Here is a 15882-nt window from a genome sequence, read left to right on the forward strand (position 1 = left end):
CTGTAACTAACCAACAGATAGAGAAGGTAAACATAGTACCTGCACAGATCATTCAGTTATTCAGTGCACTCCAGGGTATGTTTATGTGATAGTTTTGCAATAAAATCTGATTTCTCTGGTGAAATACTTACCAGATTTAACCTGCTTACAGACACTTCTGAGCATTTGCAGCTCTTGGCACTCTCAACCTCTGAAAACATGAACAGCTAAATCAGTAATACAACTAACTTACCAGCACAGGAATTCAAATGCAATTGGAGAATGACTGGAGATACAAATCTCTCTATGACTTGAATATCAAGGTTTCTTGGCTTTTGCTTCATTCAACTTCTGAGGCACAAAGAGAAACTTAATTTTGTTTTTATTTATAGCAAAAGAAGCATTTTGTATTTTACATCCACCATCTGCTCACTTGTTCCCAGTGATGGCTGGGATATCAGTAAAATACTGCTCTGTGGCCCACAGAGCTTGGTGGTGCAGAATTAGTGTGTGTACACGCAGGCATCTGCCAGGAACTAGAAGCTGCAGCAGCCCTAGACCTTAAATAAATTCCAACAGGCAGAGAAAATTGTGCGAGTTGCCTCTTGCCCTGGCCCTTTGATGAAAGCTCACCCTTTCTTTGAGTCTGATTCCACAGCGGCTTCATGCCCCACTTTTTATATTGCTGTGTGAAATATAATATGCCTTTCATCTGGAAACATGCTAAAATGTCAATTCTGAGACTTCCTCTGGAGTAGGTGAGGAACAGCGTGGGATCTCATAAAGCCTTTTACTTGGCTTGGTAACTTGCTGGGCAGGCAGATGCTTTTCCCCTGCACCTATCCGTTACCTTGAGCTGATTTTTGACCTGCACTTCAGACTGTCCAGTTCTGTCCTTGCTGAATGGGGCACAGCTGATACCTGCCAGAAAGTTCTTTCACAGCAACTGCTTCTTGCTGCTTAGAGTAAAATGGCATGTCCAAGTGCATTGTCCAAGTGCATTGGGGCAATGGGTTCTTCTAAGCAATGTCATACTCTCTATGGTAGAGAAACGGTGTATTTGGTCAAAAATAACTGTCACAGATGCCAGTGATGGCTCTGGTGACAAAAGCAAAGCAGGCATTACCTAAAGGAGGCAAAATGGCCACGGTCCTACTCAGCTGTGGCACATCCAAATGATGGTTCAGCTGCTGGTGCTGGAGCATAACGAGTACCCCCACTGGCTGGGGGGTGGGTGAAGAGGGGGGATGGCACATGAATGAGCTTGAAATCATCCATCAGAAAGAAGACAAACAAGATTTTTTGTACCAAAACTTGCTGCTGCTCTGGCAGGTAATTGCTAGTCAAGCACAAACTGGGTTCATTAAAAAGAGCTCCAGGCTTAAAATATTTGGCCTGTGTCATATCAGAGATCAGACTGAATGACCCCCAAATCTCACCCTCTAGCCTACAAAGACAGGAAGCAAAGAAAAAAACCACCACCAGGATCAAAGCAACAAAATGGGATTGTTATGCAAAGTCTTACGGTGCTTCTTGAACTGGCACCTAATGGCATGGCAACCTGCTTCTGTCCTGCCCAACGACCTCTCAGGATGCTTTTTGCAGCCAAAATGGTCCACAACCCTTAACTGTGAATTCGGATTAATTTCAGTCACAGTCTTGCGGCTGGTGCTGTGGCTATAACATCTTGCAAAACAATCAAAACTCATTAATAACTTAACCCTTCATTATCAACTTTTAAAAGGATTCATCCACCAGAAAGACTCCAGCAAGATGGCCAGTCAAAAGACCGACCAGAATAAATCGGTGGTAGCGTCCATAAACTGTACAGACCTTTCCTGTAGGGACATAGAAACTTCAAGACCTCCCAGACATCTGCTTCGATGCCTTCCAGGCAGCGTTGTTGTGGACACCATCTCCCCTGTAGATTAAAAAATTGTGTTGTCTTTTTCATTGCATTTTATTTTCTACTCCTAAGAGGCTTTATAAATGCTGGCTTGACATAGCTGGAGCTGTGCTACAGGTTAGAGGAAACATGATTTCTGCATTACGAAAATGTTGCTTGCAATACTAAGGTCACACCGTCCTAACATGATCCTACTGCAGAAATGAATACAGATTTTGATGCATTGTGTTGTGCTATGTCGTCCTCAATTAACTGAAGGTGGTTTGCCCCAGGACCTGCCGATTCATCTGTTCATTGGAGCTCACACTAAATGAGCATATAACAAAATCGAAAGATTCTTCCATGGCAAACAGCCTGCTCATTCATCTGTTGTTTCACTGCGGTGCTGTACTCATTACCAGATTTCATTTAATTTGTACGTGTGCTAATTGTGAAAAAAGTACTGTTGCACCCTTGCTTTGGGGCATGAAAGGTCAACAAAGCAAACAGGTGCTGGCTTTTGGGGCAATCAAAATACACTGTGTTAAAGTAAATTTGGAACGGCTTGCAGATGCTGCACATTAGGGAGTTAAAGGGTTTAATCCTTATTTAGAACTTTGTCTGTTTGTGTGTGGGATGGGGCTTTTTAATAATTAATTTGCACAAGCATCTTGTGTAAAGGATTCCTTACAATCCATAAACCTTCTTCCTTTCAGTCTCCACACATCCCCCAATATTAAAAGAATAATCATGTCAGATCTCTATGTCAGACTAAGGAGTACTGTCTGCTAAAAAGTGGAGTTATTCAGACCATTAACTTGAGCAGGATCACAGTAAGTGGTATCTTATATGCACCTACGAGGAACTATTGGACTGTGACACTGGATTAAAAACTGAAGTTGTATTACTAGTGTCTGTTCCAGATCATGTAGAAATAGTCTTATTTACTATGCAATTTTAAAAATACTTTAATAGTATGACATTCAAAAATTCTCAACAGTTGTGTTTAAACTGCCAAGACAAACATTTTATTTTCTGGTAGCTTCCTAAGTTTGGCGCTGTCAACTGGAAACATATAACTACAGTAGATCAAAGGATGGAACTTCCCTATAAATTTTTCCCTTTCAGCAGGAAGCAAAATCTTATTTACGAAATGAAAATTACTGGTAACTAAGGTTCTCTCTTAATTAGTTTGTGACAAATTTCTGACAATATAAAGACCAATGTGGAAAAAATATTTCCATTAAAGATGCTGCATCTATTCACCCAGTAATGCTTTTGCATTTCACAACATGATGTGACAGCAGCTAATGGCAGTGTTTCCAACTGGCATCTAAAGACTGCTCTGTAGGGGAGCCTGTGGGTACACTTCTCTAAGCAGTCCAGCATCTGCCTTCATCAGCTACAACAGTCATACAAAGATGAGGGTGGGGAAGTAACGACTGCCCAAAAGGAAGACATAATATTCATAAGCATGTTTAGGGTTACTTCCTAAACCAGGATAATCCCTTCATGTATCAGAGAAACATGAAAACATTTTAAAGGCCTGTTTCAGGATGTGCCATTTCAGAATGCCTTACCATCCCATGTTTCTTAAAGGTCTTTTAAAAAGGTCAAGTTGGCAAGTCATGCAAATTTATCCCTTTTAGTCAGAACACAAAGATGTATGACAGAGAGAGAGTCTTTGTTGCTATTAGTGGTATTCTTGTAGTTAGGATGATCCAAATATTTATTTAGCAACAGTGCTTATGTGGTAGCACAAGTAACCACCCAAACACTGCTTTGTTCTCAATTACTAGTACTTAACCCTGCAAGCTTCTAAATATCCTTTGACCTCACAGAGATGAACAATAAACTCTCCTGGGTAGAGAGGAACACACATATTTATGCTATTTTGTCCCAGTTCTGTGGAGTCTTTCAAGATATGTTCAGATGGCTCACTAATTTTCATGGCAATAAGGATGTAACTTTAACTTACACAAACAAATGAGACAAACCATACAAACTGGAATTTATTTTATTCATACAGTACAACAAGGAATATAAGAACTTCTGCTTTACATACGTATTTTAAATTCTTTTTAGGAATTTTACTTTTAAAACTTAACATGCAGTTTGAAGACCAGATAGGAAGTACTCTAACTCTATATTACTTAACAGATTGTCACACAGGAATTGTTAAAAGCACTTTTTTCTGCAGAAAAGTCAGAAAAAAAATATCCTTTACAATGTTCGTTAATATTAAATGGATACTTACTTGCTCATATACCAGACAACTATTTCAAAGTTGTCATACTGACAGTATCCTGCCATTCCTGTCATATCTCATGTATGTAGCTGCAACATATTCTACCTGCTTTTTAGTAAGTGATATGTTTTGAGATAACAAAAACTAATCAGGACTTTTCAAACTTTCCTGCTACTCAAAGTAACACAGGCTTTGCCACAGGAACGCATTAAGTATAGTTTATCTACTTAGAGCTAGTATTTTCAAAAAGATGTATGGGACATTCGCTCTAGCTAACTTTTTATATAATAAAAAAAAAGCTAATCAGAGCATAGCGAAGTGCTGTTTTAACTGTTTGATGAGCTGTTGTGTATCAACATGGCCTGGAAATGCTTCTTCTGACTTCTGAGCAGCTGTGTAACTCCTCTGAAGATCTCCAACCTGTAAGAAACATACAAACTAATTTTGTAAATCCAAGCACTGCAGTATTTGCATCATGTATTCTGTGCAGTACATTTCTGATGCTCACAGATGTTTAAACATAGCTGGTCCTGAGAGTGAACAAATAAAAGTCAGCGTGGAGGCTTCTGAACTCTGGGTTCTGTTCCCCTTACATTAAGGGATGAGAATAAAAAGACAGAAATATGATTTAATGGGAGGAATGCTTCAAGACAGTAATTTTATATCCCATTCCACATGACTTCCTGGAGAATGGACAAGGTACATCATGCCCAGTGCTTGAAGTCAGGAGGAATAAAACCCAGAAGATTTGGTTTTCACCTCCATAGAAGTGCTGCTGTATATACAGGCAAAACACACCAAATCAGGCCTCTGTAAAAGTGCCAACTCCATGTGATTTCCTGCTTTCTCACAGAGAGGCACAAGAGGGAGAGCTGATGTTGCTCCTCTGCTGCTTTTAGAAGTATGTTTCCACATTGTTTCTTACTTAGTGAACTTTCTTTTTCCTTAATAGCCATCATTTTTGGAAGGAGGAAGTGTATGTAGGGAACGCATCTGAGAAAGTGGGTTCAGCAAGAAAGAACTCAAATGTTTGTGAACACATCTAGTAAAAGTGATAGCTCCTGGGTGGAAAGGAAGAAGCTACGGAAAATGTCAGTGGGAGGCCTCTGTTGCCTCTGCATCAGTCAACACAGAGCTTCAGTGCAGCAAAAATTCTCTGAAGGGGAAGAAACCAGGGTCGTGGCCAGAGAAGTTATGTATTGTAAACCATGGCCTTACACCAAATCCAAGGATTACATTACCGCACTGCATCAACAGCTCGTTGATCTGGCCATCTGTCCCCTTCCACAACCTATACAGGGTCTTTGTGCAAAAGCTAAACAAGACATTTGCAGACTAGGATTTACTCCTTAATCACTAAGTACAGAATGCAATTATTCAAAATCGTCTTATATTTCACAATGGAGAGGATACACTTACAAATTAATGGGTTGTTCTCTCCTTGCTGCATGTACTTTAGTATCTGTAGGAGTTGAGCAGCCCACACCAACACAGACTCATAACAGAATCTTGACGGTGTAGGCACAAGCAAAGGAGCAATTTTTTCTTGTGAAAAATGTAAAGACTTGTACAAGTTTCTCCTTATTAACAGGAAGGCTGGACATGCTGATAATTCAGTGTCTGAGACACTCTGTATGAAAGAGATTATTAACACACAAAATCCAAAGATTGTAAAGCTGAAGAACAGACTTTCCTTTTGAGATCAGTAAGATCAGGGGATGAACAAATTATACTCTTTCTATAATTACTGATAAATCATATGATACTATTTCACTTCACATTCTGAAAAAGCCAACAGCTAAAGACTGTAAATGGAATTGTTAACCAATTGTTCATCTTCTGGGTGTCTGGAAAAGCACAAAGTTTCTTTATAGCTCTATAGTACATAGTTGGCCTGACTTACTCTCAAAAGCAAACATTTGAATGCCTACTTTTACACACAAAGCTTCTGGGTATTAAAATGAGAATGTAACTTTAGTTTTCCTTGAGTTTATGCACTCTGTATTCTTTCATCTTACCTATTTGGAATTCTCAGTAATAACAATAAAAACCCAACTGCCCCACCAAGGCTCAATTTTTAGATTACAAGAACAGGATAGTGCATTACCTTCTCTGAGAGTATTGCAAAATTGAAATGGGGCTCATACATATGAGGTGCTAAAGATGAAGCAGTCTGCAGCAAAGCTCTTGCCTATGTAAAGAAAGAAAAAAATCACCAGTGAAATCTGGGAGGGAGGGAGGGGAACAAGAAACTAATGCAATTTTCATCATTCTTAAAAGAAATCATCCTGTGTCATCTTTACTAGGCCTTTACTAAGAAAGCCATCTCCAACTATGCATGAGTTACACCAACAGTACATTTAGGCATAATACAGTCTAATAGCATTGAAATGAGTAAGACTCTTGGCTAAGTAAGAAAAGACATGTAGGAACTTAATTAAGCAATTCAGTCTGAAACAACAAACACAATATATTAATAGAAAAATAGAAAAAAAATATAGAAAAATATAGAAAAAAAAACAGAAAAAAGTATTTACAGTCCCACTCCGCTGTATTTATCTGTTGTCTTTGACAGCACCAATTTAAGCATCCCTGAAAACCTCAACTTTATCATAAAAAATGACCATTTTCACACTCAAAAATTTTACAAATATTAACTCTTTATTTCTGCCTAGCAAAATAGTAGCATTAAAAACTAATTAAACTAAACTAAAAACTAAATAATTAAAAATTAAGTCTCAGAGTGTGGATTTTCATGCTGTAAATCCAATACAAAATTAAGGTCAAATTGTGAATGCTTTTACTAAAAAATGTGGAACTTTGGGGGGAAAAATGATCTTTTAAAAACAAAGGTATCTGTAAACTGTTTGGGAAAGCAGAGTTAAGAACTTATTAAAACTCCCTGAATCTGACAATTTTGAGTACATGCACCAGTACTTACGAAACAACATTGTGAAATAAAATCCAAGATAAGCAAAACATCTTAACTTTTTTTTTATTCTGTGCAGAATTTTATTGTTGTAACGATCCCAATTTTTAATTATACATGTGATACAAGAAGAAAATAGAAAATTTTAAGCTAAAACCTAAAATAGACAGGAAACAATTTATTATAATGGAAAGGCTCTGTAGTGTTAATTATTAGCAATCGCAGCCTCCACAACTGGACATTAAGTTCCACCTGGGAATTAAATATTTGTGAATTTACTGATTATGAAACTGAAACTAAACCCAAAGTTTATTTGTCACTAGAAACATCCAGTGCTGGGTTTATTTCAGTGTTTCCATGGTAGTTGCTAGGTTATCCAAACAAAGTTAACATAGAGAATTTGCTCTTAGAAGTATTTACAAGTCTCTGCATCACATTGTAGCTCTCTGATGTATATATGAATCTATCAAAATAGGCTTGCTCTGATAAGAATTAAAACAAGCCCACAGTAGTTCAAACTGTCCAACAAATGCATATTAATTCTCCCCGTGTGTGTATAAAAAATGCATGCATTTAATCCACTGTGCATGTCAATTATACACCTAAGTGCGATACAACTTAGTCTACTCACATGAGGTAAGATGAACCACCAAGCTTACTGATGCAATTTATCAAGAACCTGCTGCTTTGGGACAAAACTCTAAAGCAATCTCCTTGTTGAAAACAATCTTTTAAGAGCTGATGTGATTGCTCTCTTCTGCCACCCAACAAAAGTATATTATCTACATTTATAAACTGAATATATAGTTGAAGTTGTAATTTAAGTGACAATTACAGAGTGATGTGTTTTGTTTTGGGTATCAATTTAGAAAAAACATCTCGACAACTGCAAAGCCACTGCAAACCCTGTTTGTCTTTGATGAACCATTTGGGTATGCCTAAGAATGAGCACTTTAATGGGAGATGGCATGACAACATGGAGATTACACTGAAACATGCATAAAAGTTATCCATGTTTTCTGCCCGTAATAGCTGCGAGATGTTCATATGATGACTCCACCTCAGGGAAATGACATGTTTCTAAAGTACAAAAGAGCCAAAGGAAGCATTCTGCTGAGGCTGAGATTCAACACCAACCTGTTCAATGTGACCTTTTCGCATTTCTAGCACGGCCAAGTTGTTGTAAGCTTCTGCATAGTCGTTATTGTTGACTAATGTTAGCTTGAAACACTGGTAAGCCAGGTTCAGGTCTCCTATTCCCTAAAAGTAAGATTGTATTTTAATTCGTGAAAAGACTGGAAACAGCACGCATCTGTTTTGTCATCTGGAGTATCTTTTCACCCATATGTAATACCATGGAATACAAATTACAATAAAAACACGTTGATCAGAACCATATGTGCTTTCTTCCCAGATCCTCTCATTTTCTACTTATACATTCTTCCTCCAGACAGAATTGTTCCCCTCCAGCACAAACTTCCACACTCCAAGTGATATTCACTTCATCTAGTTCAACTTTTAGATGACTAAGGTGTCATCTAAAGACTACAGTATCTGCTAACGTCTATAGTAGGGTAAGGAAAACAGAGATTTCTCCAAAGGGGAAGTCATCTTGCCTCTCTGTCTCTACAGAAATTTTAAAAAATCACACATAAACCTAGTTTTTAGAAGATAAAAATTAAGGAAGGTTAATTTCTTTGTACGGAGCAGCTGACTACTCTTTCACGCTCTAGTGTTATGACCAACACTGATACAGCATCATGTTACACATTAGAAGTGCCAAATGCTGAAAAATACAGGCACATTAGCTCAAATGTTTTAGGCAGTATAAATTAATGTTCTTATCCGAGTTGGAGTACAATCAAGACGAACAGTTGAGTTTCTCTCTGACTTAAAAATCATAATCAGCATTTGAAGACAGTTCTCATTAAAAACCTGTCAAAAACTTTTATTCAGTAACTGCACTCAGCGCAAGCAGCTAAAGAGAAATCTAACACAACTTCTGGAAGAACATCTGCAAAAATAGGCAATGAATGCGAAGTAGTATAGAAATTTAGCAAACTTTATCACACAATTACACAGTATTCCTATAGCTGCCTCTAAGACAGAGGAACATGCCTTTTCAACTACGACATACATAGTGGTTTAGTGTCTGCTATATGCTGCTGAATATATATTTTTATGACAACAAAATCAATCTAATATTCCATGTAACACAAATAACAGCTCTGAGAAAAATATTTTAAATTCAATTTTTTTGTCAGATTAGCTTGTTTTGCAGCAAAGGCCTTCAAGGACTGATATGTGTTGCAATTTTTTTAGAAAGAAGGGAAGGTTAAAGGCAGTGGGGAGGAAGAATCTTTTAGCAGGAATAAGCCACATTCTGTGAAGATTTACAGAACTTTTTTCTTTTGTCTCTTCCTCTCTACTGAATTGCAAATAAACCTTTAATGTGTACTGCACTTTACCCTGTACACAATTGGATTTCATATTTCAAAGTAGGGCAATGACTCCTTCCTAGTTATTCTTTTTCCAGTTTTTGTAAAACAGTATTTATTCAGAAAAGTGGTTAGTATTTTTCATACCACAGCCACGTGTCCCAAGTTGTACCACACATCTGCTGTCTCCTCCTCATTTTCAGCCAAAAACAGTGCACGTTCAAATGAAGATAGCGTCATATCATATTGCTGGGCATAGAAGCAACAGAGGCCCAGATTGTTAAAAAGCTGGCAGTTATAAACACCCATCTGCAGGAGCCGTCTAGATTGAAAGAAAATATTTATTTTTTTAGATTCATTTCAAGTAAGAGTTCTGTTATAAATGACAAAGTTCTCTCCTCCGTTCTCCCTGTTCTGAGAATGTGCAACAACCAAGTGTTATAGTCTTAAACTTGGTAAAGGTTTCATGAAGAGCAGTCCAGGGCATTTTTTGATTAGTAAGAATCAAACTGTGCAAAACAGTTTTCATGTAAATTAGATAGCCTCTGTCTTTTTGGCTGTGCCACATGATCTGACTTTAAGACAGAGCCGTATGCAGACTTTTTCAATTTCCTCTTTCCAGTCTCTCAACCTCAATCAAGCTGCAATTTGTTTCCGTTGTAACTCTTCAGACTTCAGTATTTCGCTTGATTCCTGCACTTCAGCACCGCTCTTAATCAGTAAATCTAGCATGTGAATCTACACTAATCTTCCATTTGAAGTATAACTCAGATTTTGATTCAAATTTATGTTTAATGTGTCTTTAGAATGGAGATGTTTCGTAAAAATTTTGTTTAATAATATTTATAGGAAAGCCAGATATGCTAAGAGGGCCAGGAAAAAAGAAGGCTGCTGTCAGGAGTGTGACTGTGAGTTTCTGAACGTAAAGCATTAAAAGAGCTCTGGTCCAACAGAAATTAGGTGGTAGTGTTTATACTGACTTCATATGCTACTAGACTTAAGAACATGAGTCAGGCTCCTTTGCACTCTGACTGTATCGAAATACAAAGGAAGCAGCATCATTTGACACTATCTTTTTGTTGCTTTCAATAAAACATGGGGAACCCCAGCCCATGTTCAAATAAGGAATTTTGTGGTCACAACTGCTTGTGACTTCAGGTGGAGTTTTTCCTTTTGAAAAGACTACTCTTTTTCAAAGGACTAAATAGCAAGTCCATGTGGCTTCTGAATGCAACTGAAGCTGAGAGTAAGGTCCAGTGTTCTCAAACTGCCTCATGCTGTGAAAGATTATTTCTTGTTTATTAATCAATTAAACTGTTTAGTAATCAATTGTAATCAATTTAATCTTGTTTATTAATGACTTAAATTGTTTTTATAATCTTTGTTGATACTACTACATACTCCATATGCAATGATGACAAATTTTTGACAGAAAGATGCAATTATCGCTGGCCAAGAAGATACCTAAGTTGGTAACCTGCTTTTACGGTGATATTGTGCAAATGATCAATCACCCTCCTATGCCCATCTCCTAATGTTCTTTTCTTGCTATCAGCATTACAAACCCCAAGCCTTTACATTACCCTCCCACACGTTCAGTTCCTCCTCCCTCCCCATAAGGGTAGATACCTATAAAATCGCAGAGCTATCTCAGGCTGGTCTGAATAAAAATGGTTACTACCAATGCATGCAATGGCTTCCACGTGAGTATTGTCTTGTTTTAAGACGTCTTTATAGTACTCTGCAGCCGAAGAGATATTGTTCATTTCCTATACATTTGGAAAAAAATCAGATTAATTCTACTTTTTATCACTGATTTTTAACATAAAACTTATTAAAATGCCACTCTACAGAGTGCTTTATCTATGACCTGTACAATACTTAACCAAGATTAATTACGTATGCTCCTGCAGTTCTCTGATCATACAATGCAACATCACTGATTGGCATCTTCACAAGCAACACGTGCATCCACAAGAAGAATGCATATTAATTTATCAGTGCAAGCTGTACCTGTCATTACTTCTATGCCACAGCTACAAAAAAGAGATTTTTTTTTTTTATTTTTTAGAAAGAAAGATTGTTCAGAAGCTTAGCATGTGCAATAGGCATTTGTTACTTTTTGCATAACGACTTCTGATACACAGTACTGTGCAGTCTGTTTCCCAGTATGGTAACATACAGTAGACTTATTTACCCAGTTAATGTCTCAATTATTTTCAGTGCTGTGTAAGTCAACTCATGAATTGCTCTGAACACAAATGAGAATATAATTGCACACGAAGAATTATCACAAGCCTTTGAAAACAGGAATCATGGATTTAATATCAAAACTTGTACTAGCTAGGATATGCCAGTGAAGAAAACTATATTGTATAAAAATATATGCTTGGATGTATGCTACTTGGAAGATTAATTAGGGTGAACTCATTGTTGTAAACAATTACACTGCTTCTGAGCACCAGAGGACTCTACTCCCTATCAGAAGAAAATAAATTAAAAGATCAAAACACACTCCCATGTTTAGAGAGGAATAATTTCTACCTGTGTGCTGCAGATACACTGTACTCTCAACATGACTAAAGAGTAAGTTTTTATTTAACCTCAGCATCATATTTAGCAATGAAAAAGGTATTTCCTGTGGTTAAAGGAAATAGTACTAAAACAGCCCCTTTAAAAATAATGGGGTTTTTAAAACCAAAAAAGGTCTACATCTCTTCCCACTGTCAAAATGTAGTGACATAGAAGAAAAGCTCTAATTAAGATGCCTGATGCATATATTCCACTTGTGAGTCTATGTGATGAGAACAGCCTTGTGCTGCAGTACAAATCTTTGCTAATGGAGTTATAATCCTGTACTCCGGTATCAGTGCAAAACTAGATCCTGTCAACTATATGCTGCTTTTTAATAATTCCTTGAAGAGCTATGCAATGCTATGTATGGTTCTGAAGAATAATGTCCATATTAAAAACTGTTTAACAATTCATAAAGAAAAGCCTCCAAAAATTAGCAGCTGTTTTCTTCCTAGCTGAAGGACAAAAAGGATCTAATATGAAAATGAATTAATGCTTAGGGGTTAGATAAGAATGATGAGATCAGGAAAGAATGCCAAGTATGAATTCAGATGCAAAAAAAAAAATAATTCATGACTTTGTTTAAAACATTTGTTCTGGAAGAGCATCGTTACCAACTTTCACTGAAAGACAATATTAAGTTCACTATCTGTCATGAAAATACACACTTTTAAAATACAAAATAGATTGTTACCAAGCTAAAATGAAGCTAGTTTAAAATTAATCCTACTTAAAATAACATTTACTTCCTAAACCAAGAAACATTCACATTCCAACTGTTCTCACTGGCTTAAGGAACTAACAGTAACACATAGTGCTAATAAAGACAACACTGATGAGTAGACTATTGTGCTGTTTAATCCTGCTAGCAGGCTGTTGGTGACTTCAGCAGTTTTAGTACGATTAAACATATATGAACTAGACCTAGCTACATGGACAACATCTGGACCACTTGACTTAATGCGGACTTGCTTTTGTGTGTCAAGGGTAAAAAGGACCTCACCAGTGTGATTAACCATTTAAACAAATAAGCCTGCAAGGCTCCCCTGACACCACTTTGGTATCTTTGTGTAATGTTACCTGTTTTGCATTAGTGGTACTGAAAATCAGCACAGTCAGTTTTTGATACCCTTACCATTATATTTAAGTATTGGCTCTTTTTTCTTGCTCAGGCAGTGAACTTTGGCCACAATAAGGATTGCACAGTGGGTGCATACCTCATAAATTCTGGCAATTCCACAAATAAGAGTCACTTCTCCAGGAAATCGATCTAACCCTTGCTTGAAAAGGTTCAAAGCTGTTACAGGCTGATCCAAGCGCACATACACCTAAGCAAATAAAAAGTGTATATAAATGTTAAATGTCTGACTTTTATACTTGTACTGCTGTTTAACAAGGGATATAAATAAAAGGGATGACACCTCCCTTTATGCAGTAAACCATTAGTTGAGATGGTGAATTAATACTGGGAAAATAATGGAGTGAATACTGAATAAATCTCTGTAATACAGATAAAATAGGCTACTTAGGATAATTAAATTTGCATGCGTATCATCTAGACATTATTAATTCATCTGGACATCACTAATAAACCAAAAAACCTATCTTGTTATTTATTATCATATCAAAATAATATACTTTGACACTGAGGTGAAGGTATCACTCTGAATATTTTCCTGTTGAATGTATTTTTTAAAACTTATGTGTAATCTTGGATCTTCAGGTTGATAGTACTGAAATACCGAAATATTTTACTTAGTCAAATAAGACTGCACTGCACAGAGCCGTGACACTTTCAAACTTCCTTACTGCTCTGCCAACCTCCCCGTCACAAACAATAAAATCCTGTAACAGAAAGAGGGCAGTTTTGCCTCTGTGATTTTGGCTCCCATGTTCATTATGACAATATGTGATGTGGATAATGTAGTGTGAGAACTAGACAGAGGGTATCAACATACCGACAGAGACCACCTCTGCAGCTGTCTGAGAGTACAACTGTAGAGCCCTCCTGTTGTGGGGCATGGTAAATACAGCTACAGCAAAGGAAAAAAACCCGCACACCTCCTCTGGGAAACTACATGGCTAGAGGGATTAATCTGTCTCCTACTGAGTGGAACAGTGCTTTGAGTGCTCCTGTTGCATGAATATTTCATTAAATAGTACTAATACTTGATATGACTAAAAAAGGGAAAGAATCTGTGACTGGTATCCTGACACAAACATTCTGTGATGCAATGTAAGAAAAATATCATTAACTGCTTCTGCCCTTGAGCTTCATGGACTTCTGAGAGCCAACAATCTAAATCCTAAATTCTTTATTTGCATCCCTACAGATACATACTGCTGTAGACATTTGCAAAGAATTCTTTCCTATGACCACTCAAGTGACATTCTTGTGAAAGAACTGTCCACTGTTAATTAAAGGGACTGTCATTTCAAGCTGATCACTGGCAAAAAGAAATAAAATACAAGCATTTTTTCCCCAGTCATTTCGCTAATGTCACTTACTTTTCCTGTATTAAGTTAGAAAATTAATTCCTTCTTGTGAAAAGCAATAAAAGAGCGAGGGGGGTGGATTTTGGGGTGGTGGTGGTACTTGGTAGAGTACGACTGTACTACCACCACCATCAACGAATACATTTTAAATGGACAATGTATTCCTAATGCACTCTATCTGGGCGTGTTGCTTTCTCTAAAATAGACGTCAACTCATTTGCTATAGTTTTTCATGTATAAACCATCCAGCAGTTTCTGATGAATATTATGTCTGCATTAAACTTAAAACTTTAAATAATTGTCCCATTGTGACTGTCATGCTCCTTATATTTTTCTAGCAGTTTTCCACAATTAAATTACTCTGTAAAGAGTTTCAGTGGAAAGTAAACAGATAAAAAGAGAATACATGATAGCTGATTATAACTTCTTAACTAAGAAGAACCTTGGTTGGTTGCTTTTACTCCTACATGACACCTATGTGAGTGACTTGTACAATTTATCCTAAATATGTGTAGTAAGCCAGTGCACACTGCCATAATTTCGTTATTTTCTTTGTTTGAACTGAGAGAAAATTTTAATTAGCAGGTTTTTTTGGTTTGTTTACTTGCTTGTTTTTTGACCTGATCTAGCTATGAAGCACACCTATCTTCATATTTTGGGGGCAAAATGTGTAAAAAAAGGAGGACAGGAAACTCCACCAGATCTGCTCCTTTTTCATCTTTTTATGTTTGCTTATGAAGTACCTTTTCTGAGCATTATGACTCAGGTCTGCTCTACTGCTTCATCTGGAGATTCACGCCAAAGATGCACTCACTACAGGTCCTCTGTGTAAATATTACACTAAGACAACACAGCCACAGTGCTCTTCTATGTAATTCTCACATCCAGTGGCATATCCCACTGTCCAACATCTCTGCAGACTGAAAAGCTGCTATACAGCTGAGTAGCAAAAGAAATTAAAAGAGAGGTGGGACAATTTCCACCTACTTACAGCTGCTCTGGGGAGACCTGCTCTTTAAGAGTGCTACAGCTATAGTCATTAAGTTTTAGCTGCCATACACAGAATGGTTCCATTTTCTTTTTGGTATCTCTGATCTCTTGTAAAAGTATCCCATTTCCAGCTCTTCTGGGTCATGAGAGACTTCATAACTTTTCAGCAGCCTCAGTATTTTGTTTTCTTTGGTCTTTTATCTTTTTATAAATTACTTTTCAAGGGAGAGTTAGCTTTCAGGAAAATAGTTTAAAAAAAACAGATAGCTGTTGCAATAATGAATATAAACAGGAAACTAATTGGTACTGTAGTATTGGTCTGTTTGCACAGAACTTGATGCAA

General features: G+C 37.1%; 1 protein-coding gene across 2 annotated transcripts in view; it reads right to left on the minus strand.

Annotated features, from left to right (window-relative positions):
• Positions 1–3858: 3858 nt before the first annotated feature.
• The window catches only part of TTC8 (tetratricopeptide repeat domain 8), a 44578-nt gene continuing 32554 nt past the window's right edge, over positions 3859–15882 (minus strand). For both annotated transcript variants that reach the window (XM_037394724.1, XM_037394725.1), the window contains 6 exons: positions 13271–13381; positions 11109–11248; positions 9627–9801; positions 8179–8301; positions 6220–6303; positions 3859–4532 (listed from right to left, as the gene is read on the minus strand). In XM_037394724.1, coding sequence (XP_037250621.1) covers positions 4416–4532; positions 6220–6303; positions 8179–8301; positions 9627–9801; positions 11109–11248; positions 13271–13381 — 750 coding nt within the window. In that variant the 3' untranslated portion in view covers positions 3859–4415. The remainder of the gene's footprint in view (positions 4533–6219; positions 6304–8178; positions 8302–9626; positions 9802–11108; positions 11249–13270; positions 13382–15882) is intronic.

The sequence above is a fragment of the Falco rusticolus genome, chromosome 7, assembly GCF_015220075.1.
Source record: "Falco rusticolus isolate bFalRus1 chromosome 7, bFalRus1.pri, whole genome shotgun sequence".
Lineage (NCBI taxonomy): Eukaryota > Metazoa > Chordata > Aves > Falconiformes > Falconidae > Falco > Falco rusticolus.